This window comes from Ovis aries, chromosome 4, assembly GCF_016772045.2.
Source record: "Ovis aries strain OAR_USU_Benz2616 breed Rambouillet chromosome 4, ARS-UI_Ramb_v3.0, whole genome shotgun sequence".
Taxonomy (NCBI): domain Eukaryota; kingdom Metazoa; phylum Chordata; class Mammalia; order Artiodactyla; family Bovidae; genus Ovis; species Ovis aries.
In genome coordinates this window covers 89,590,215-89,615,876 of record NC_056057.1, presented here as the reverse complement: position 1 = coordinate 89,615,876, position 25,662 = coordinate 89,590,215, and the positions used below count along the sequence as shown (strand labels likewise).

The 25,662-nt window shown below is 35.7% G+C and overlaps 1 protein-coding gene across 3 annotated transcripts in view; it reads left to right on the top strand.

Annotated features, from left to right (window-relative positions):
• Window positions 1-24,270, top strand: part of WASL (WASP like actin nucleation promoting factor) — an 84,384-nt gene extending 60,114 nt beyond the window's left edge. For 2 of the 3 annotated variants that reach the window (XM_015095366.4, XM_060415091.1), the window contains exons 6-11: window positions 2,488-2,656; window positions 3,681-3,723; window positions 5,520-5,673; window positions 11,443-11,963; window positions 18,697-18,805; window positions 21,608-24,270. In XM_015095366.4, coding sequence (XP_014950852.2) covers window positions 2,488-2,656; window positions 3,681-3,723; window positions 5,520-5,673; window positions 11,443-11,963; window positions 18,697-18,805; window positions 21,608-21,669 — 1,058 coding nt within the window. In that variant the 3' untranslated portion in view covers window positions 21,670-24,270. The remainder of the gene's footprint in view (window positions 1-2,487; window positions 2,657-3,680; window positions 3,724-5,519; window positions 5,674-11,442; window positions 11,964-18,696; window positions 18,806-21,607) is intronic. The other variant, XM_060415090.1, reaches the window with a different exon arrangement.
• Window positions 24,271-25,662: the final 1,392 nt, after the last annotated feature.

The following is a 25,662-nucleotide window of genomic DNA, read 5'->3' as shown; positions in this document are numbered from 1 at the left end:
CTACAGTGAACTCAAATTTTGAATGTAAACAAATTTGAAAATCTAGTTCTTTATCTCCTATTTAATAAACTTCTATATTGCATAACCTGTAATTTTTGTCCAATTATTGTCAGATTATTCCTTGATGCTAAATCAGCTTTTAATGGTTTTATCCATTGTTCACTAGCTTCCATTTTTTTCCAAGAAGAATTTTTACTTCTTGCCAATATGAGCAATTTCCCACAGAATTTTGTATGAAACTATAAATAGAACTTTTAGATATTTACATACTATACTTAATGACTTTGAATAAGGGAAAATAGCTGAATTATGTATATATTTTAGTTGTGTACAAATTATTTGTTTGATAAATTGGCAGATGGCATTTATAATTTTATTTTTACTGTATTTCATCTTCAATAGTAGAGTTGAGGGAGAAAAAATTAGTTATATGTAATTTCCTATGGAGATAAATGTTTTATTTCAGACAATGTTTATGAATAGGTTGCCTTTGAGGTTTTCAGAATAATTGAAGAGTTATTGTCAAGCTGGCATTTAGTGATCACTCATCGGACACGATTGAGCGACTTCACTTTCACTTTTCACTTTCATGCATTGGAGAAGGAAATGGCAACCCACTCCAATGTTCTTGCCTGCAGAATCCCAGGGACAGGGGAGCCTGGTGGGCTGCCATCTATGGGGTCACACAGAGTTGGACACGACTAAAGTGAATTAACAGCAGCAGCAGTATACATTAGCTTATGATTTCTTAGGGTTTCTATCTGCCATTCTATGATTGTGTTGGAGATTCCATACACCACCCCTCCAGTTGGTGCTTCGCTAGAAGGACTCACAAGACTGAGCATATAGTAAAGATTTCTTACAGTGAAAAGATACAAAGCAAAAACTAAAAAAGGGGAAAGACACGTGGGATTAAGTCTGGGGGGAACCACACACAAGCTTCCAAGAATATTCTGTCATTGGGCTCAGGAAATGTGCTTAATTTCTCCGGCAGTGAGTTGTTGCAACACACATGAAATGTGTTAAGGAGAAACTCAGTGCCTGGGGTTTATTGGGGGCTAGTCATGTGGGCATCTTCTGTCTAGTACATGCCAAGATTCTAGACTCACAGAAGGAAAGCAGGTATCAGCATAGAACACACTGATAGCACTAATAGTTGAGACACAAGAGCCCATCTTATCAGGGAATAAGAACCCTCTTAAAATCCCAGATCCTTAGATGCCAGCTAAGGGCCAGCCCTGCAAGCAGGCCTTTCTAAAGATAGCAGTCTTAGGCCTACTGTGTTAACTCTCTCTCTGCATAATAGTGATTATATTTTATACAACGTTTTTAAAATTGTCATTACTAATGGCACCCCACTCCAGTACTCTTGCCTGGAAAATCCCATGGACAGAGGAGCCTGGTAGGCTGCAGTCCATGGGGTTGCTAAGAGTCGGACACGACTGAGTCGGACACTTTGACTTTTCACTTTCATGCATTGGAGAAGGAAATGGCAACCCACTCCAGTATTCTTGCCTAGAGAATTCCAGGGATGGGGGAGCCTGGTGGGCTGCCGTCTGTGGGGTCACACAGAGTCGGACACTACTGAAGCGATTTAACATGATCATCTCAGAGGAGTTTGGTTTAATAGGAAGTTTTGTCAAAGAATCATACATTTAAATGGAATCGCTGAGGAACATGTGTTGCCCTTGAGTTTAATTTTTAAAGGAACTTCTAAGATGAATTTGTTTCATTTGCTCTTTCATACCTTTAAGAACAAGAGTGCTTTTATGAATTATAAAGCAAAATTTTCTGTGCTACATTAGTGTCACTCCTGGAGATGCTGTTAAATAATACCTGAAAATGCCTGAGGTCTTTTTACTGTTGATCCTTGTGGAAGATAAAATGTTTTAAGAATTTCTGTGTCTTAAATTTTGGAGCTATATACTTCTGATAGCCAAAGTATATGTATAGTAATGAGGAGGATGCTACTAGACTTAAATATTACCATTTTGGAAAAAATGATAATAATAATTATATAAGCATTTTTTTTCCTCATAGACTAATAATGTTGAAATAAAGAAGTAAATCTAGATTTCTTTACTAGATTTAAAACAAAGATGCTTCTTTTCTTTTACTCTTCTTATGTAATGTATGCCACTTGATTAGTGAGTAATATGTTGGATGTGAAGCTTGTAATAGTCAAAATTTAATGGATCAGATAAATTTAAATTCTTGTTGAAAATTCATGTACTTTATGAGATTTAGTATTATAAAAATAGAAGTTTTCTTTGAAATAATGTATCTATGCTAATTTAAGAATTTGCGATAGACTTTTGCAATTTAAGAATTTTTGAAATTTATTATTTATAAAAATTAACATGTGGTTTTAAAACAAATAATTTATAGTATTGAAGTGGTCCTGCTTCAGAAAAAGGTATTTAAATTATAAATTATGATTGTGATAATTCTTAAATCTCTTTCATATTATTTTGACTATATTTGCAGGTCCTAATCTACCCATGGCAACAGTTGACATAAAAAATCCAGAAATTACCACAAATAGATTTTATGGTCCACAAATCAACAATATCTCCCATACCAAAGAAAAGAAAAAAGGAAAAGCTAAAAAGAAGAGGTTAACTAAGGCAGATATTGGAACACCGAGCAATTTCCAGTAAGGCAGTTCTTTTATTATTCTTTACTTTTGATTTATTCATTTCTACTCTTTTTTTTAAATTGTTAGAAAGTTCTGTTTTCTTTTTGGGAGGCCCCTTCCATTTATTGCTTGCATACCTTCAGCTATAATTTTGTTGTTAGAGTTTTTAAAGGCTATTGATCAATAGACTTTTTATGAATCTTAGTTAATTTACTTTTCCACCTGTCAGAAAAGAAAAATTAGAGTTGCTTTTTCAACTAATTGTTGGACATGAAAATGAAATCTCACTTTTCCCTATAGATGATATTTGGAAATTACCTAAAGGCATTGTCCTATTCTGTTTGGGCTGCTATCAGAATACTATAAACTGGATAGCTGATAAAGAACAGAAATTTATTTCTCACAGTTCTGGAGGATGTAAAGAGGCAGGCAAGATTTATTTAGTGTCTTGTAAAATCCCACTTCTTAGTTCATTGCCGTCTTCTCATTGTGTCCTCACATGTTGGAAGAGGGCGAGAGAGCTCTCCAGGCCTCTTTCTTAATGGCACCAATCCTATTCTTGGGGAATCCACCTTCATGACCTGATTACCTCCCCAAATCCTCATCTCCAGGAATTATAACATTGGGATTCGATCTCAAGATAGGAGCTTTTGGAAAACACACAGTCTATTGTAGGCATCAAACCTTTGATATTCATTTGATGTATTTCAAGCATTCTCATATGCATTACTTCGTTTCTTCATTACAGAATTCCTGTCCTCTTACACATGTAATGCTTGTATTCTTACGCTAGTTTGACAGTTAAGGAAATGGATGCTCAGAAAGATCGTGCAAAAATGTTAGGACTCAGTTAGTAGTGGAGCTGGGGCTAGAATCCTGGTCTCCTGGTCTCTTTTTTTCCGTGAAAATGATTATGTCTATGAGAACCATTAGTTCAGGCCAAAAATTCACTGGTTGGGTTGGATTTCATGTATATTATGTTTTTATTGTCACTTACGCCTTTTTTTTTTTTTCTGTTTTTTTTTTCTGTCTGCTACTTTAGACACATTGGACATGTGGGTTGGGATCCGAATACTGGCTTTGATGTAAGTTATTTTCAAGCCATAAATGTTATAACTCTAAATATGTGGGAATGTCATGTCCTACTTTTAGACTTTTATTCTTATACATTTTTGTGAGTTCTAGTGTTTGGTTGAATGTGCTTACATTTATGTTCATATTCCACTGAGGGTTGAAATCATGTATTGTTCTATCATTGATGGCTAAGTCTCTTTAGAAACTAAGACTCTTTAGAGACTCTCTTTAGAGAGGTTTTTTTTTTTTTTTTTTTAACTCTTTGGCTTTATCTACTATAATATGAAATCTCTATGTTTTGAAAGCCAAAGAGGAGAAAATTGTTTCTTCAAAGTGATCATTTGAGGGGAATATAAGCCAAATTACTTGAAAGTACTAAGGTCACATTCTGAATATCCAAAGATTGTCTAGATCTTTTTATTCTATTACACTTTTTGGTGATTTCAACATTCATTCATTTATAGCATTTGAGCAAAATAATTGAAAATTGGTTACCTAAGTTTGCGTATTTAACATTTGACTGATAATCACGGTTTGGAAAAATTATGTCGAAAAGAAATATTATTTGTGATTAGAATCAAAAATTATTTTGGTTACTTTTTTATTAATAGAACTACAGTGGTAGCACCACAATATTTAAAATTTTAAAAAAAAATTTATTTTTTCTATTAGGGTATAGCCAATCAACAAACAATGTTTTGATAGTCTGAGGTGAAGTGACGGGACTCAGCCATACATATACATATACCCACTCTCCCCCAGGGGCTTCCTAGGTGGTTCTAGTGGTAAAGAACCACCAATGCAGGAGACATAGGAAACGTGAGTTCGATACCTGGGTTGAGAAGATCCCTGGAGGAGGGCATGGCAACCCACTCCAGTATTCTTGCTTGGAGAATCACATGGACAGAGACGCTTACCAGGCTACAGTCCATAGAATCACAAAGAGTCGTACACGACAGAAGCAACTTAGCATGCACATTCTCTCCCAAACTCCCTTCCCATCCAGGCTGCCACATGACATCAAGCAGAGTCCCATGTGCTGTAGAGTAGGTCCTTGTTAGTTAAGCATTTTAAATATAGCAGTGTATACATTTCCATTTGGCAACCGTAAGTTCCTTCTCTAAGGCTGTAAGTCGTCTGCTTTTCTGTAAGTTCAGTTGTATCGTTTCTTTTTAGATTCCACATATAAGGGATGCCGTATGATATTTCTCTATTTGATCTGCTTCATTCAGTCAGTATGACACTCTCCAGGTCCATCTGTGCTGCTGCAAATGGCATTATTTCATTTTCAATGGCTGAGCAATACTCCATTGTATATATGTACCACATCTTTATCCATTCCTGTCAGCTGACTCTGAGGTTGCTTCCATGTCTTGTCATAAACAGCACCACAGTATTTTTGAATGCCTCTTTGTATTGGGCATTTTACAGGGTTACTTGGGTTATGAAGAGGTACTTGACCTCAAATTTTTGAATAGATTTAATCTAAATTTTATTTAGGACAAGGTAGAATAGATGAACTTTAGAGATGTATCAGTCATGAAGGGATTGGTAAAAATCTAAATAAGATGCTTTCTTTACAAAGGTAGGAAACAAAAAGAAAACATAGAATATAAAGCCTATTTGTTCTTATTTTTTTCTGTTTTTTATAAGATATTTACTTAGCATATAAATATTCTAACTATATTAAAAATTTATAAACAAAATAATTTCATAAAAGGCACAGATATGAGAATAAAATTTTAACTTGCTGTTGTGAAAAATTGGGGATAGATTTTATAGTTAGCAGTTATTTTCTCTGTTGTAGCTGAATAATTTGGATCCAGAATTGAAGAATCTTTTTGATATGTGTGGAATCTCAGAGGCACAACTTAAAGACAGAGAAACATCAAAAGTTATATATGACTTCATTGAAAAAACAGGAGGTGTTGAAGCTGTTAAAAATGAACTACGAAGGCAAGGTAACTTTTATTTCTATTTAGGCATTCTGACTATTTTTCCTTTGAATCTTTTGAGGTCAGTTGCATGGATGACAGCTACATATGTTCATGTGAACCTTCCTTAAGCAGAATGTTGTAATTTATGGGATAACTTGTTTAGCCCAGTGTACTATATTTTACATTATTTCAGCATAACTAAAAAACTTGTCAAGGCTTTTCTAACTATTTAAAAGTCTTATATTCATGAAAAAAGTCTTCTGACTGTTTGGTTTTAGAATAAAAAAGTGTAGTTGCATATTTCACTTGGTAAATGTTAGAGACCACTATCAAAGTTGCATTTATTACAATTGGAAGTAGTAATTTAAATGTCATTAAGAATTCTATAATGTATAATAAGCATTTTTAGAATATAAATAATGTAAAATCTGTTTATTTTGAAATAAATTTTTTTCTTAGCTAAAATATAAAACTCGCCGTTTGGTACCGGAAAACACAGACAACTTGCACCTTTTTCAGATTTGATATTTTATTTAAGTCACCATATTTTTTGGTCATATCTTAATAATTGTCACAATTAAATGTAAATACAGTTAACTCTGAGTTTTCCAATATGACTGTTACCTCTTTGCCAGTTTATTCATTGGGGGCTACTTTTCTTTCTCCTTTTTGCATACTCATGGTAAGACACTGTAGCAAAACAAAAGCTCCAGATAATCAAAGCATTCTTTTGAAGAATTTAACTGACATTTTATTTTATTTATTTATTTATTTTAATTTTTATTTTTACTTTATTTTACTTTACAATACTGTATTGGTTTTGCCATACAGTGACATGAATCCACCACAGGTGTACATGTGTTCCCAAACATGAACCCCCTCCCACCTCCCCTCCCCATAACATCTCTCTGGGTCATCCCCGTGCAGTGACATTTTAAATTAGGTATTGGACCTACCTGTATCTTTTTCACTGCTGATGTTCATTCATTATATAGTCAGTAAACATTATTGTGTTAGCACTAGTCTCTACTCAGGATATTTAGATACAAAGATATGGTTTCTGCCCTCAGAAATCTTACTATCTATTGTGACAACAGATAATGTAAACAATCATACAGTCATAATTGCTGTTGTGGAAACACAATGCTAATTCCATTGAAAACAGTATGATGATGATTTATCTTATTTTGTTGAAAAAAATCACATTTCCAAATTGTATGGAGTTTTAATAAAAACATCTGGGCAACATTGTTTTTAAATGCTGCCAAAATAAGTCATGGTTATAATTAGTGTGCAAATGATGGAGGTCTGGAAGACCTAGTTTGTTCCTTGACTCTCTTTTTCTCTTCTGTTACCGCTCACCTTCATCTTATACCAGATGATGCTCCAGGATCTCTCTAAACTGTCTGAATTTATAAGTTTATAAATACTCTTGGCATTTATTAGACAGTCCATATTGCTGGCCTCTCAGTTGAATATCTGTAACCGAGAGTGGTTTGTATTAACTTGACTGAGTTTATTTTTTTTAAACTTTCTTATTACTGCTTTTTATTCTAGCTGCTTTTAAAATATCAAATTAGGCAAAGTCCTCAATTGAATTACCTAAAGCAAAGGAAAAATTTCATAGGCATTACCAAAAATATACTTCAGGAACTTAATAGTCAAGAATCTTAACTCCCAGAGTGGAACTTTTTAGACACCCAAGAATGATTTTATAGAAGATATATTTTTTAAGAGGAAGAATGAAAAGACAGATAATGATTTATTATGGAAATGTTTCCTAGGCAAAGCATATAGCACGTTCAAAAGTATGATACAAATAGGGAGAATTTATGAAGTTGCCATAAAAATAGGTTTTGTAAGACCTGACTCAAATTTCTTAAAATTACTTTGTAAAATCATGTCATCAGGCTTGTAAAAAGTGGTAAACCTTATTTCCAGTATATCTTTTTGTGTATCTGTGCAGTTGTTTGAAGTCCATTAATTTATAATAAATAATCTGCTCTTTAGGTCCACCACAATGGAGTGGTATGTATGGGGGATGTTATTTGACCCAGTGTCCTAAATTATGCATGTGTTTATTTTCAAAGAAGCTATAACTCATTTATCCTGCCTCCAAAACTAATCCAGTAAGGTTTTCTTGCCTTTATTCAAACTAATGTTTGGGGTATATAGATGCTAAAGTAAGAAAGGAAATTTATTTCTATGAGTCAGAGTTCATTTTTGTCTGTAATTTAATTTTTTTGAAATTCTGTGGGTTACCCTGCCTTTTTTTATTATTACTTATTATACTTATTTTTAGTGATAGGTTTTTACACTTGGCATCATTTCAATAACCTACATAAAATATACTTAATATTTTTACATTAATTTGGGGCAGTTCAGTTCATTCACTCAGTCATGTCCGATTCTGTGTGACCCCATGAACTGCAACACGCCAGGCTTCCCTGTCCATCACCAACTCCCGGAGTCTACCCAAACCCATGTCCATCGAGTCGGTGATGCCATCCAACCATCTCATCTTCTGTCATCCCCTTCTCCTCCTGCCCTCAGTCTTTCCTAGCATCAGGGTCTTTTCAGATGAGTCAGCTGTCCGCATCAAGTAGCCAAAGTATTGGAGTTTCAGCTTTAGCATCAGTCCTTCCAAAGAAATCCCAGGGCTAATCTCCTTTTCTGAAGGAGAAAAGGAGACTGGTTGGATCTCCTTGCAGTCCAAGGGACTCTCAAGAGTCTTCTCCAACACCACAGTTCAAAAGCATCAGTTCTTTGGCGCTCAGCTTTCTTCACAGTCCAACACTCACATCCATACATGACCACTGGAAAAACCATAGCTTTGACTAGATGGACCTTTGTTGGCAAAGTAATGTCTCTGCTTTTTAATACGCTTTCTGGGTTGGTCATAACTTTTCTTCCAAGGAGTAAGGATCTTTTAATTTCATGGCTGCAGACACCATCTGCAGTGATTTTGGAGCCCAGAAAAATAAAGTCAGCCATTGTGTCCACTGTTTCCCCATCTATTTGCCATGAAGTGATGAAACCAGATGCCAAGATCTTCGTTTTCTGAATGTTGAGCTTTAAGCGGGGAGGACTAAACATAAACATGCAGTTGGGTAAAGGACAACTCAGGTAGTTGTCAGTATTTCCATAGATTTAGATCTGTGTTGAATAATATATGCCTGGTTTGCTTAATCCTGATGAGAGTGCATGAGAGCAGTTCTTCAAAGTGTTTCCTGAATTCTGTAACACATTTCTTTTAAATATTAATTTATTTATATTGTTTATAATTTCTGCTTATAATTCCCTTAAATATCAAATATCTAGAGTTATCTACTGGTTACTCTTAACTTGATCTGAAATAATTATTTTTAAGTATATCAGCTTTTCATTTTAGTGTACCATAAAGTGTAACTGTACGTTACTGTGTACCAAAAAACTGCCAAGATGAAGTTTTTTTCTGAAAGCTTCAGTCTTTCTTCCTTTCTCACTAAGCGTTGACAGTAAGGACAGTTTGATTTGTTGTAACTTTTGTGTCATGCTTTTTATTTACTAATTGAATATCTAAGAACTATCATTGCCATTCTGAATCTGGTGTTTGTGGTGACTCAGAGTTTTGAAAACCTGTAGGCCTTCAGACTTTGTCATAGTGGTGTGTGGTGTCTGCCCAGTAGACGTTTCTGTGCATGTGAACCTGGCTAACGCTGTGCCACCTCTCCTGTCTTCTCCTGTCTTAATTCCTTCATATTTTTGCCTTGGGGTATGGCATGTCTTCAGCATGCTTTCCTTTTTATGTAGTCATAGTACAGATTATAAACATAGAAAGGTGGTAATAGATGTTTTCCTCACGAAAATGATAGAGATATTTCCAGTCACTTTTCAGAGAATAGAAATGCTGAACTGGTGCTATACCCAAATTTGGTATAGCTGATAATTTATTCACTATAAATTAATGCTCTCCCCTTGCCTGAACAGTAATTTAGTGTCTCGGAGAAGGAAATGGCACCCCACTCCAGTATTCTTGCCCGGAGAATCCCATGGACGGAGGAGCCTGGTAGGCTACAGTCCACGGGGTCGCAGAGTCGGACATGACTGAGCGACTTCACCTTCACCTTGAATGATTTTTAGCTGAATCCCAAATTATTCCAATCAGTGTGCTTACTCCCAGTTCAGAAGAACTTTATTCTCTCTACTGAAGAGATTCTTCACTGTACATAGAAGATTATGGTTCCAGAGTCCTTAGCAAAACCACAGGAAATGATTGACTAACAATACAGTTTTTGTAGTAGAATAGAGTGAGTCCTTTTCCTCTTGATTAGCAAACAATTAAATCATAAAAAATACTAGTTCAGGTAAATATCATTGCTTTTTGAAATGCAAGCCTTAAATTGATTAAAATGAAATCTTTGTATCTGCTTGGAGGATTTGACGTACTCTCTTATTCAGGGGGTGTACGTAACGTACATAGACCATGTCCTCTTGGTTTTACTGTTACTACAAACTATGTTGGAAAAAGACTGGTCTTAGCAAGTTTGTCTTCTTGCTTTGGATCTGGTGAGAAAATTGGGTGAACCTTAGCTGCAGCAGCAGCATGCCTTGAGTGTAAATCATGGGCACTTCCCTCAGGGGCGGCTTATATCCAAGTAGGATGACTGTCCTGTTTGCTGCTCCATGTTTCCAGTTTTAAAAGTCTCTGTATCAGGAGACAATACCCTTGTGAGCCTTGCCTTACTGTCTTTTTCATCTCATATTTATGACTACATTTGATACCGTATTTTATAGCATATTTCCCATGATTGTCTCAAATGAAATCAGAAAATAATGTTTGGCTTTCCTTTGAAGTGAGGGTTGTTTTTTTTTTCCTCTTGGTATCATTGCATTTTTGAGCATCTAACCCTATTATTTGAAATTAAGGTGTATAGACTATAGAACTATCCATCAAGAATGTATTAGTTTGTACCAGTAAATATAAATAGCTTTATTCCTTAAAAAAAGAAAGTTATTGTTTTCCTACTCACTCTTTAATGAAAAAATAATGAAGTTTATTATTCTGTAAATTTGTGTACGCTCTTGTTAAAATCATGCCTCTGGAAATGGAATAAATTTATACTTTGAATTTCTGTGTTTTAACTTACACTTTACCTTTAGCAAAATAAGAAGGTATATATTATTACTACCAGAGTAATGTTAATATTTTACTAACTTGAATTTTACAGTGTTTAGAAATTTTCAGTAAATTTGTTAATGTCTCCTGAATAAGTAGTTGAACATTTCAGCTGAGTTTAGCTCAGATTAACTTGAATAAATTTTAATAGATTATACTACATTAGCTATTTAATTCTGAATGTAAATTAACTGCATAGAACAGCTAACTAACTACACTTGATTCTTTAAAGAGGAAAAGTAACCATTAATTTTTATTAAAATGTAAAATGATGCTTATTGACCAAAATGTTTAATTTCTTTGTTATAGTTTTATTATTATTATATAAAAATATGTTTATTCCCTTACCTTGAGAAGTGGTGCTGATTTCTAATAACTAAATTCTACTACTTCAGCGAATACTTTTTCAAGACGAGGAAAGTGATCTTTAGGCTGAGAATTCCCAAATTATTGGAAATTATAAGATATCATAAGAATTGTAAGATATCATCTTTGCTCAGATAGCTTTGTAAAATAAAATACAAAGATGAGGCCTTTCCTCATACTGTTTTAATGCATGTTGAAATATGTTGCTTTTTCAGTATAATGTTTGTGGGGGAGAAAAGCATGCTTTCTCTTTTCTGTTTGTATTTCAGCACCACCACCTCCACCACCATCAAGGGGAGGGCCGCCCCCTCCTCCCCCGCCTCCACATAGCTCGGGCCCTCCTCCCCCTCCTGCCAGGGGAAGAGGGGCTCCTCCTCCACCACCTTCAAGAGCTCCCACAGCTGCACCGCCACCACCGCCTCCATCCAGGCCGGGTGTAGGAGTCCCTCCACCACCGCCAAACAGGATGTACCCTCCTCCACTTCCAGCTCTTCCCTCCTCAGCACCTTCAGGGCCTCCACCACCACCTCCACCTCTGTCAGTGAGCGGGTCAGTGGCACCACCGCCTCCTCCTCCGCCTCCGCCTCCACCAGGGCCACCACCTCCCCCTGGCCTCCCTTCTGATGGTGACCACCAAGTTCCAACTCCTGCAGGAAGCAAAGCAGCTCTTTTAGATCAAATTAGAGAGGGTGCTCAGCTAAAAAAAGTGGAACAGAACAGTCGGCCAGTGTCCTGCTCCGGAAGGGATGCACTTTTAGACCAGATACGACAGGGTATTCAACTGAAATCTGTAAGTAATCCATTCTTTTCAATCTAGACTACCTGTCTTCATGAAATTTTTAAAATATTATAAGACATCTTCGGAAAGAAATCTTTATTTTTACTTCTTCTCTTGGTATTTTTTTAACCCTATGAATTTCTGATATTTTTAATACCATAAAATACACACATTTATACCTTTACCTGTGTAACCTATATTGCTGTATCAAAATACCACCCCAGAAAGTTCCCTCATGCCTCTCTCCCTTCTCAAAAAGAATCACTGATCTTATTTCTGTCACCATAGTTTTAGTTTGCCTATTATAGAACTTCATAAAGAGAATATTGCACTGTGTTCAAAATTCATCGTTCTAGACTTTTAAATAAAATTTAATTGTGAGAAAAATCTTTATTAAACTACACAGAAGTAAAAGTAGCCATATTAAAACCAATCGTAATCATTTTGGTAAAGTCAGGCCATTAACTTTATGAAAACTAAACTATATTTTAAAGTTTCTGTGTCTGAAATTTAGATTAGTAGGGAATCAGACTCCACAGAGAATTGAAGAATTTCTGTAGTGATGGCAGATGATTTTGGATTCTCTGAGCTGGATGAGATCATCATTTCACCTTCTAGAGCAGGGCTTCCCTGGTGGCTCAGACGGTAAACCATCTGCCTGCAGTGTGAGAGACCCAGGTTCGATCCGTGGGTCGGGAAGATCCTCTGGAGAAGGAAATGGCAACCCACTCCAGGACCTTTGCCTTAAAAATCCCGTGGACAGAGAAGCCTGGTATGCTGCAGTCCATGGGATCACAAAGAATCAGACACGACTGAGCGACTTCACTTTCACTTAGAGCAAAGGTTACCAAACTTTTTTCTTTAAAGGACTAGACAGTAAACATTTTAGGCTTGCAAACCCATATAGTATGTTACAGCTGCTCAGCTCTGCTGTTGTACAACAGATGGAACAGCCGTACATGTTCTGTGAAAGCAGCCGTAGACAGCACATAAATGAATGGATGTGGTTGCGCTCTATAAAGCTGTATTTATGGACACTGAAATTTGAATTTCAGATAATTTGCACATATCACAAATATTCTTTCATTTTTGTTTTCTTTCAACCATTTAAAAGTGTAGAAATCATTCTTAGCTTTAATAAAGTTATACAAAAAGACAAGGCAGACTAGATTTGGCCCATGCCGTAGTTTCCTGACCCCTGACCTAAAGCCTAAGCTACCTAACATTCATACACTTCCTCCAGACCTCAGTTCGTGGTCTTTTCTGCAGGACTTCAGACAGTTACAAATGATAGCTTTTTCTATGAAGTAAATGGAACTAAAAGAAGGAAATTTTTAATGGAAAATTATTTTGCAGTATGTAGAGAATTATAAATTCCTAAATCCTAGAAACTGTCCAGGAAGGAAATGACAGATAGGGAACACAACTAATTGAATGAAGGCATTTAAACATTAGCATAGCAGAGATTTAAGAAACTTCTGGTCTTTAAAATGTGTTTAGTTAGATCTTTTCTTAACATGTATCCAGAATGATACTTAGATCAGCCTCTGAATAATCAACTGTTCCCTCTTCCCATTTACTTCTGACTAAAGGATTCTTAGGAACTTTGAATAGTTGTTAGTGGGCAGAATTATTGTCAAAATGACCACAGCCCAGATGAAGAGCAAATTTTCATGGGGCCATACCCTTTAGAATTTCAGGTACATAAGTTGACCCTTGGATAGCATGGGAGTTTATATGTACCAGCCCCCTGAGCAGTCAGATGTGTGTATAACTTTTGACTCCCCCAAAACTTAATTACTAATGGCCTGTTGTTATCTGGAAGCCTTACAATAACATAAAAATTAACATATTTTGTATGTTTTATATATATTATACTATATACTATATTCTTATAACTAAGTAAGCTAGAGAAGAGAAATGTTAAGAAAATCATAAGAGAAAATACATTTACAGTACTGAATTGGATTTATTGATACTATAACTTTACATCATCTGCTCAAAGATGAATAGTCTGTTGGTACCTATGTCATTATTGGTCAATATTCTTTTATATATATATATTCTTTATATAATGCTAGATGTTATATGTAATATACTAGACATTGAAAATGAAAATATGAGAAATTTATAGTTATTTACAGGTATAACAATTCATACATTGATAATGATAATGATTGCTTTATGGTAGCATAGTATATTCAATATTATTATAAAATAATAAATTAATTATAAAATTTTTATGGCCTATATTACTACAGTCATATTCTTAATACTGTATTGGAAACGTTGTTTCTTTCAAAACCACTTACCTGTGATGATAGGCAACTACACAGTTTCTCCAGTTATGAGAGGCACCGCATGGTGATATAATTCAATCTTGTACACTGTGTCTTACATGATGAATACTTGGGCAATGTTGATACAAAAATATTTCATACAGTTCTTGTCATGTCGTTATTAGATTTTTACAAAAAAGCACACTTAAACAACAGATAAGTTTATTTTATTAACTGTATGACATGATCAGTTCAGTTCAGTCACTCAGTCCAACTCTTTGTGACCCCATGGAGAGCAGCACGCCAGCTTCCTGTCCATCACCAACTCCCGGAGCTTGCTCAACTCATGTCCATTGAGTTGGTGATGCCATCCAACCATCTCATCCTCTGTCATCCCCTTCTCCTGTCTTCAATCTTTCCCTGCATCAGGGTCTTTTCCAATGAGTCAGTTCTTCACATCAGGTGGTCAAACTATTGAAGTTTCAGCTTCAGCATCAGTCTTTCCAATGAATATTCAGGACTGAATTCCTTTAGGATTGATTGGTTTGATCTCCTTGCTGTCCAGTGGACCCTCAGTAGTCTTCCCCAACACCATGGTTCAAAGCATCAATTCTTCAGCGCTCAGCTTTCTTTATAGTCCAACTCTCACATCCATACATGACCACTGGAAAAACCATAGCTTTGACTTGACAGACCTTTTTTGACAGGGTAATGTCTGTGCTTTTTAATATGCTGTCTAGGTTGGTCATAGCTTTTCTTCTAAGGAGCAGGCGTTAATTTTGTGGCTGCAATCACTATCTGCAGTGATTTTGGAGCCCCCCAAAATAAAATCTGTCGCTGTTTCCATTGTTTCCACATATATTCACCATGAAATGATAGGACCAGATGCCATGATCTTCGTTTTTTGAATGTTGAGTTTTAAGCCAACTTCTTCACTCTCCTCTTTCACTTTCATCAAGAGGCTCTTTAGTTCTTTTTCCCTTTCTGCCATAAGGCCGGTGTCATCTGCATATCTGAGATTATTGATATTTCTCCTGGCAGTCTTGATTCCAGCTTGTGCTTCATCCAGCCCTGCATTTTGGATGATGTACTCTGTATATAAGTTAAATAAGCAGGGTGACAATGTACAGCTTTGACTACTCCTTTCCTGATTTTGCAGCCAGTCTGTTGTTCCTTGTCTGGTTCTAACAGTTGCTTCTTGATCTGCATACAGATTTCTCAAGAGGCAGGTCAGGTGATCTGGTATTCCTATCTCTAAGAATTTTCCACAGTTTGTTGTGATCCACACAGTCAATGGCTTTAGCTTAGTCAATAAAGCAGAAGTAGATGTTTTTCTGGGACTCTCTTGCTTTTTCAGTGATCCATCAGATGTTGGCAATTTAATCTCTGGTTCATCTGCATTTTCTAAATCCTGCTTGAACATCTGGAAGTTCACGGTTCACGTACTGTTGAAGCCTAGCTTTGAGAATTTTGAGCATTACTTTGCTAGTATGTGAGATGAGTGCAACTGTGCAGTAGTTTAAGCATTCTTTGACATTGCCTCTGTTTAGGATTGGAATGAAAACTGACCTTTTACAGTCCTGTGGCCACTGCTGAGTTTTCCAAATTTGTTGGCATATTGAGTGCAGTACTTTCACAGCATCATCTTTTAGGATTTGAAATAGCTCAACTGGAATTCCATCACCTCCACTAGCTGTGTTCATAGTGATGCTTCCTAAGGCCCACTTGACTTCGTATTCCAGGATGTCTGGCTCTAAGTGAGTGATCACACCATTGTGGTTATCTGGGTCATTAAGATCTTTTTTGTATAGTTCTTCTGTGTATTTTTGCCACCTCTTCATAATATCTTCTGTTTCTGTTAGGTCCATACCATTTCTGTCCAAGATTGTGCCCATCTTTGCATGAAAAGCTCCCTTGGTATCTCTAATTTTATTGGAGAGATCTCTAGTCTTTCGCACTCTGTTGTTTTCCTCTATTTCTTTGCATTGATCACTGAGGAGGGCTTCTTATCTCTTCTTGCTGTTCTTTGGAACTCTGCATGATGATGGCCTGATGATTACTTCCAACTCTTAAATGGAAGTGGATCATCACAAAGGTAGTCATCACCGTTGTCTTCACACTGAGTAGGCTGAGGAGGAGGAGGACGAGGAAAAAGGAGGGGTTGGTCTCCTACACCTAACTGCAGTGATAGCTTCATGAATTTCTTGTTCTTTTTTCATTATGATCCTTGATGCTCGATTCATTTATCCTTAAATGGTGGGCAGCTGCAAACCTCCGTAGGTTTTATATGTTCTATAGAACATATCACACAATTCAGCTTTTTCTTGTAATGTCATGACTTTTCTCCACTTCTTTGGAGCACTTCCAGCATCACTAGTTGGCACTTCATATGGGTGCCATGGTTGTATTCAAGGATTGCAATATTGCACTCAATCCAATGAAAAATACATGAGAACTGCAAGAGATCACTTTTTACTGTGATGCACAATTTACTGGGGAGACAAACTGCTCACACTAGTGGAATCACAAGGAGTTTCAAGTAGATACTCATGCTTGGCTCACTGAATTAGCGACAGAAGGTATCTGCAAGATTAGGGCAGTAGTACAGTGTGCTCTGCAATTAATTTTATGCAGTTATGATTTAAAACTGTATCTTTACATTTGTTTACAATTCTGTTAACAGGGAATGGTGCCATGTATGTAGCGTTTCCCAAAGTCCCTGTGTGTGCATAAGCTTTAATAAATTCTAACTTCTTACAATAGATTTGTGTATACTTTATGGTAGTAAATGGTAAAGTAGGCCTGTATCTACATATGTTTTATGTATTCATGACATGTCTAACTTTTTCTTAATTTTTTCATGTATTTGGACAATGTGATTCATCTGTTAAGTTTTTTCAGATGTAGAAGATCTTTTAAAAATGTCCCAATATATTTATTGAAAAAAATTTGCATTTAAGTGGACCCATGCAATTCAAACTCATGTTATTCAAGGGTAGCTATGTATATGTGTAATTATTTAGTATAGCTATCCTATTTCATTTTTGATTATACCAGTAACATACTTTTCTGTGGATACTGTCAGGAACAAAATTAACAAACTGTGAGTATTTTGTATAAATGACTACTCATTTTAATCAAAGTGCCCATAGAGTAGTACTTTCTAAATTGCATTTCTCTCCCGCGCGCCCCCCCCCCCCCCCCCCGCTTAGTTTCTACAGATTTCCTTTAGGCTCTTTTTTAATGGGGCTTCCCAGCTGGTAAAGAAATCCTGCAATGCGAAAGACCTGGGTTTAATCCCTGGGTTGGGAAGATGCCCTGGAGAAGGAAAAGGCTACCCACTCAAGTATTCTGGCCTGGAGAATTCCATGGACTGTACAGTCCATGGGGTTGAAAAGAGTCGGGAGTGTTGAAATCAGGGATTATTTTATATAGAAATTAGATTGTCAAATGAGACCCTTATTGATAGGGTATTTTTTTAAAAAAGAAAACTTTTTATTTTGTTTTGGGGTATAGTCGATTAACAATGTTGTAGTAGTTTCAGATGAACAACGAAGGGACTCAGACATGCTTGTACATGTATCCATTCTCCCCCAAGCCCCATCCATGTGCTATATAATAGGTTATCCATTTTAAATATAGCAGTGTGTACGTGACCTTCCCAAAGTCCCGAACTGTCACGCATCCATAAGTTCATTCTCTTAAGTCTGGGAGTCTCTTTGATGAGTTCCTTTAATATTGATTTTTTTCTCCAAATGTAGTTTATATTAGATAAACAGTACTTTAGTTGGGGAAAGTTAGTTGCCTTGTGAGGTACATTTTGAAGGCTACCCATCTGATCTCCTGTAAGTTTCACATACATGAGAAAGAAGGTTCATTTTGAATTACAGTATATATATTGTCTATTATACATACTTATATTATAACTTTATATTAAATATAATATTTAAAATTATAAAGCTTATTAGCAAAGCTGATTTTTTCAGGAAAATATGTCTCTTTAAATGCTCTTAAATGTCTTAAAATATGCTTCTCACCTAGTAACTCTAGGAATCTAAATATGTCCTCAGTTTTATAAAACAATATCCTTTGATAACTGTTTTAAAGTTGCTTATCAGCCAGTTTCTTATCAGTTTCTTATCATTGTGTATTAGAATGAACAGAAGTAACCCAACTTCAAGGGCAAGTAGCAAAAAGTTTGATTTTTAATCTAAATTTGGAAATCTATTGATGGTCTATACATTAAGAATGGGAAATATATCTTGCATAAGTCTTTTAAAGCAACAATTTTTTTTTTTTGGTTTTTTTCTTAATTCAGTTAATCCTATCCTGGGCTTGATTGTTTGCTTTCTTGGTTTTATTTTGTTTTAAAATAATAAAGTGATTGTAAGAGAGAAAGATTATCTGGAGAGAGAGACTTTTTGCTAAGGACGCATTACTCAGTTTTGCTAACTTTCCTTTCCAAGGTAACTGATGCCCCAGAGTCTACACCACCAGCACCTGCACCCACTTCAGGAATTGTAGGTGCATTAATGGAAGTGATGCAGAAGAGGAGCAAAGCCATTCATTCTTCAGGTATATTTGCATCTGTATATGTATAGCTAAAAATTTGAATATTTGAAGTTCTGTTTCTCTTTTTATTCTATGACACAGTCTTTTCTAGATTTTCTTCCTGCTATTGGATAACTTATTGATTTAGGTTCTCAGACATATTTTAAGAAGTTGTGACTGTGACTAGTCTGTTTGAAGCTTAATGGATGCTATGTCATAACCATAAATTAGAAGAACAGTTTTGGCAAAAATGGCAGTTTTATTTCCCAAACTAGAAGTATTAATAGAATGCCTGGCAAACAACTTCTTAAAAAAGACTTGACATTGCTATATCTCATTCCTGAGACATTCTTGTGACTTAAGAAATTTAGGTTTCCCTGATTTGTAAGAATTGGGACTGAGAAATGAGATAAATTATATTGTTTCCGGGGTTTACTAAAGAACCCTAGTTTTTTGTTTCCTCTTTTTTGTTTTTTCCCAAAACATTATTTGGATAAAATAGTTTGTACTTGTGGTTATTAAACATATGCACACCACCATTAAATGGGTATCATTTTTGAAAGAGAGAAAGAATATGGGTTTTGCTGTGGTAATGGCTGAGATTTACTGAAGAGCATGATGTACTAGAAGCAGATCTTTGTTCTTATTAAATCTATTATTTATTCTCTGTGGTGGACCTCAGTTCTCCAGTTTGTTACATGGAGAGAATTCATACATCAGATGATTGATATGAACAGCAAATTATTATGCAAATAACCAGCAGGTTGCTGAGCACATAGTAGGTGCTCAATAAATGTTTTCTTTCTGTTGATTTCCCCTTAAGGATGTGGATGTCTGTGATCCTTTAGCAACATTTGTTTTCCTTAAATAGGCATTTTTATTTCTATACTGTGCTAAAAAGATAGAATAGGCTAATTCAGTCCACAGGTATTTATTTTGAGATAATAAGAGGAAAAGAAAAATCCCTGCCTTTATGGAGCATGCATTCCAGTAAGAAAGAGAGAGACCATAAATAAAACAAATTAGAAAATATGTACTTTAAATAGTGATATGTACTAAGGACAGAAAGTAAGCAGAAAAGGGAAAAGACTAACAGACTGTGAGAGAGAATTTCATTTATCATAGGATAATGAGGCTTACCTAAGATATCATTTGAGAAAAGACTCAAAGGAGTTCAGGGAGTAAACCATGTAGAAAACAGAAAAGTATGTACAGCCAGTACAAACTCCCTGAGGTCAATAGGGGTGGAACAAGAAGAATAAAGAAGAAAGAGAAAGAAGAATGAGGAAGAAAAAAGGAAGCAGTATGAGAGGTGACAGGAAGCCAAGAGTAAGGCTTTGGAGGCCATGAATGTGGTAGGAGGCCACTGGAAGGTTCTTAGCAGAGTAATGAGTGGCAGTGATCCAAGCAGGAGATGATGCAGGTTTGAATCAGATTGGTAGCTCCTGAGAAGTGGTTGGATACTAGTTATACTTTGAATGTGGATAACATTGGGTTTGTTGATGGATTGAAAACAAGGTTTGGGAAAAAAAGAGTGATGGATGAGTCTGAGGTTTTTGACCTGAGCAGCTGAAAGAGTGAAGTTTTCACTAATAGAATGGAGAAAGATTTGAGCAAGTTTGAAAGGAAAGATAGGAATTTGATTCTGTACATATTAAATTTGAGATACTTACTAAAAATTTAAAAGTAGATGTTGAGTAGGCATTTGGTTATGAGTCAGATTCAGGGGAGAGATGTGAACTGTTAATATAAATCTGCATGTCATTAAGTACATGGTATTTAAAGGTACAGAACTGGATGAGATCATCAAAGAAGTGGGTATGAACAGAGAAGAGAAAGTCTAATAGAGTTTGGAAGACTGGCGAATGTGGTATCTTAGAAGTCAGGGGAAGAGTTTGAAGGAGGGTGTGGTGATCATCTGGGTCAGATGGGTGTGATGGGTCACAAAACTGAGAACAGAGAATTGAGCTTCAGCTTTAGGAGAAGGGAAAGGCTGCCCACTCCAGTATTCTGACCTGGAGAATTCCATGGACTGTACAGTCCATGGGGTCGCAAAGAGTCGGACATGACTGAGCGACTTTCGTGTTCAAGTTTACTTTTAGTGATAGTAGGTCCTTGGTGACTGAGAAAGAGCAGTGCCAGTGGGTTCAAGAGAGAATCGGGTAGAAAAAGAGATTGGGTATTGGGGTGCCTACTCTGTTTTCCTTAGTGCTGATGCAGTTCCTACCTGTCACTGGAATTATAACTGAAATCAGCTAAACAATGTGCAAGTATATATATATATTTTTTACAGCTTTTCTTGTGATATGTGTGTTGATTCAGAGAAAGTGAAGTTTTAGTTGCCCAGTCTGATTCTTTGCAACCCCATGGACTGTAACCCACCAGGCTCCTCCCTGCATGGAATTCTCCAGGAAAGAATAGTGGAATGGGTAACCATTTACTTCTCCAGGGGATCTTCCCAACCCAGGGATTGAACCGGGTCTCCTGCATTGTGGGCAGATTGTTTACCATCTGAGCCACCAGGGAAGCCCTGCTGATTCAGAGAGATCAACTCATGTGATTTTACACATAAGGAAGCACAGGTTGAAACTGGTTCCATAGAGATTAAGGAACTAGAATCCAAGTCTTCTTACTCCTAATCTTCAGCTCACAATCAAATACTCTTTAGATGTATTTTATTGATTCATTTTAAACCATTTTAATAACTGGATTCCTCCAGGTTATATTTTAGAAGTTGAATAGCAAAAATTATGTAATGTCATTTTATGTCAATACATAATGTCAATTATGTAATGTGTATTAATTGTCTTACTGATTCTCTTCTAGATGAAGATGAGGATGAAGATGATGATGAAGATTTTGAGGATGATGATGAATGGGAAGACTGATCTATATATTATATATATATATTTTTAAGGTGAAATACTAAACACGACTTTCTGTCTATGGATTCTGTAAAATTATCATGTAAATGTTCTACCAATTTGCTGTATATTTTTGTTGCCTTTTTGCTTTTTTTTTATTAATCTGTGCAATACCTCATTTAATCTGTAAGGGTTTGTCATAATCCTCTGCAAAGCTACTCCCTGTGACTGTGTGCACGTTTACACCAGGATGCTCACTTGATTTGTGAGTGTTTTTCATTCCATCAACAAGGGAGTTTAAATATTATATGTGAGACTGACAAAAACCTTAATGTAATTTAGTTATAATGCCAGAAGGAAAACACTATTTTCATACCCTACTTTTTCTGTACCTAAATTTTCTTATTAAAATCTAGTATAGCACTACATTCTTTTTTAAGTGATGCAAACCTTAGTTTATTTAGCCCCTTCTTTTTGAACACATGCCACATGAATGTTGAAACTGATACATTGCACAGTTCTCTAGACATCACTACACTGATGCAGGTTCTCAAATTTTAGCAATATGCTCTACATAAAATCACTACAGAGATGCTAGTTGGGAAAAGGAGTAACACACCTCTTACAGCAATATTGCCTATTGTTGTACAGATTTGGTATTTGGAGGCTGGAATCATAAGGAGCCCTTGCATACCTAATACTTGACTGAGGTTATTTTTGTGTTATAGTAAATGTGGCAGGCTCTTTTTGGCAAAAAATTTTTAAAAAGTATTTTTGGTATTATTCTGAAAGAAAAGTTAAGATGTTAAAGTTTAGGGGATCTTAGAGATAATTCCATACTACATGAACTGAAGGAGGCTATACATTGTGGTATTTGATTAATTCACTGTAAAATTCAGAAAAGTATAAAAATGAGGTAGGATTAAGTATTTATATTTTGCAGTCTGTATGGGTTGAGATATTCAGAAATACCAACCGTAGAAATCTTACGTAGTTGGCAAAGGTATACCCTGTAATGGTGAAACTATAATATGCTGGGTGTTTTTTTTTTTTTAATTTTGATAATTTCTCAAGGTTTTTGTCAAATGTCAGGTGAAGGGTTACCTTTTTCTTAAAAGATTGGTGGTCCCAGTGTCAAGTTTCTTGGAACACAAAACCAAATGATAGATTTTTAAAAAGAAAATTACAACTTTACAACCTTCATATTTGTTTTATATGCTACATGATGTGTTAAAATTAGGGTTTCCTTGCCTCTCTACAGTACACTAGTCTGCCTAAGAGTGATTGTTTCATATATATAGCATTAATTATCATACCTGCCTACTTTAAATTTTAGGTAGAAAAATGATCTGATTTAAATACAGACACCTATTTTTCTCACATTGAGTCATATACAGAATGTAGTTCCAAATGTATTTCATTACTATAGTCACAGTATCTGACTAAAAATTAAGCTCTCTGTAATTGTACCGACCAAAATCTAGTTATTGGCATGATCTTGACAGGCTGGACCTGCAAGATGTGGCTTGAATTTTAACCAGTTATCACATAATCTCTAGTGATCATGCATCTAGTTATCATGAGAAATAATTTAAAAGGTTTTGTTGCTGAAAGCAGTAAGTGGTGCAGTACAATAGTTAAGTTATTCAGAGAATGTTACCTACCTTGCAGGAATAATTTAAGCTCATGGGAAAGATTCTAGACTTTTTGTTTCTTGCAAAAAACAGTGCCCTCTGCTGCTAAAAACCTTTTTCTGCTTACTTTTTTTTTTTTTTTAATTGTGGCTTAATCTCTGTGGGTCTGGTGTGGATGAGGCTGGACAACAACTAACCAATAAAATTGGGAATTTGTGCAAATGGTAAATAGAACGTTGTAATTATTTTAAGTAATATTGATCATTTTCCTTCTTGTTTCTTTCTTTTAGACATTATATAAATTTTTTACAATATCTTGGAAATGTCTTTAATGCCGACTTTAAGACATCTGTTCACTTTGGGGCAAGGAATGCAGGGTTTTCTAGCTAACTTTGTTACGATAAAGATTTATCAGGAGCTGCTCTGAGCAGAGGGTATCAAATCTTCGAGTTGGAAACACAATTCTAAACATGTAAGATGGGTATAAAATTTGCCAATGGTAATTGAGTTTATTCTTTCTTCTTAAAGGAAAAAAAAATTAGACTTTTGTTGTTGCACAAAGTCTAAATTAATATTGGTTGAAGCAGCAGCTGTGGGATTCAGTCCAGGCATGAAGACTAAATCCACTTTAGTGTAAAGGTTGCATGTTTTCAGTCCTCCACCACCTCGCACCGTGGACAGCACTATACCTGTGCGTCGTCTGAGAGCTTCCCACATGCACTCCAGCTAAACGATTGTCTGATAGCCTTCGCGTTTAACAAACTAGCATGAGGCTTTTTATATCTAAACGCTATGTGATAGACAATTTCAGCTAGCCACATATTGTATGTATGAGATTCATAAAGACTTTCAATCATTCATTTCCATTTATCAACTGAAATTTTGTTTAGTATGTGAATTTTTTTTTGAAATGTATAGTGAATAGGATGTTGCACTGGTGGCAATTCATCTTGGAGCATAATAAAATTAATTTGACCCAAATAGTATAAAATAGTGTGTTTTTATTTATTGTTAAGAGATTAAAATGGGTTAAAAAAAAAATTCAAACTGTTTAGTAATGGATTCACAGCAGTGAATGGAAATGGTTGAAGTTTTCAGCCAACTGCATGCCCTGAGAGTTGGAGTGTGCCATTAAATAAACTTGGTGAGCAAAAGAATGTTACACCCTGTTCTGCCGGGAAACGTGACAGCTGCTCAGCTGTTCCCCTGGGAGCCACTGCTATGGTATACAGAGTGTTCACATTGCAAGGTCACATTGGAACTCGTGCACACTGAAAATGTCCTTTCCTAAATCAGAGTGATAGTGGAGTTTACTGGTAGTTTCAGTAAAAGCCAAATACAGTAATTCGTGTGGAAGGAACTTAAAGAGCTTGCTATCAAAGGTGGTGCTTACTTTTAAACAGGAAATTCAGTTTTTGATAAATAGAATTTTCTGTTCTACTGACCCTGGCACAAGTGGGTGTCTGAAGATTAAGCTGAGTTGTGGAATCTGTTGTGTAGGATGCCACAAAATGCCTTCTAAAAGCATTAGTCACATTTAAACATTTTCCATAATGATATGTCCTATTACAAATTTGTTTCTGTTGTACAAATGTGAACCCTTAAGAATGTATTAACCACACTTTTTAAAAGTTTTTTAAAGAGAGAAGTGTCTTGGAATTGCTCTTGTAACATTATATTTATCTATTCAATGAAGGAATTCCTGAAATTACTTACTCTGCTTTAGAAATGGAGTTCTTTAAGGACAGCTATAGGGAAAAGGCCTATTACAATACAATGGAAAATTCTTTATGGAAATTTTACTTAGCACACTTACCTTATTGACACTGTCACATCATACCTCCAAAACAGCATGCTTTTTGTGATCTCTTGTTCTTTTATTCTTAGATTTTTTTTTTCCTTGAAGTATGCTTTTTAGTGAAGCCACTAGAAAAAGGCGTAATAACCTGGCTCCTATGAATATGATGGGGAACTTACTTTGCAGTTAATGTTAAGACTGTCTGTACCTTTTGTATTTGCTGCATGGCATCTTCCTTTGCCATGAGGGAACCCATTGAAAATTTTGGATTTGTAAATAACAAAAATCTGGATAAATCAACAGCAGCTTAATTTTTTTTTTTTTTTTAATTTACATGAGTGATCAGGCTTGCCTTATGGCTCAAATGGGAGACCCATCCTGGATTGGAAAGATTGCCGGAGAGGGAAATGGCAACCCATTCCAATATTCTTGCCTGAAGAATTCCATGGACAGAGGAGCTTGGCAGGCTACAGTCCATGGAGTTGCAAAGAGTTGGACACAACTGAGTGACTATCACTCTCTCAACTCACTAAAAAAGAAGTGTTAATTTGCACCAGTGATCAGTCTATTGATACATATATAGTA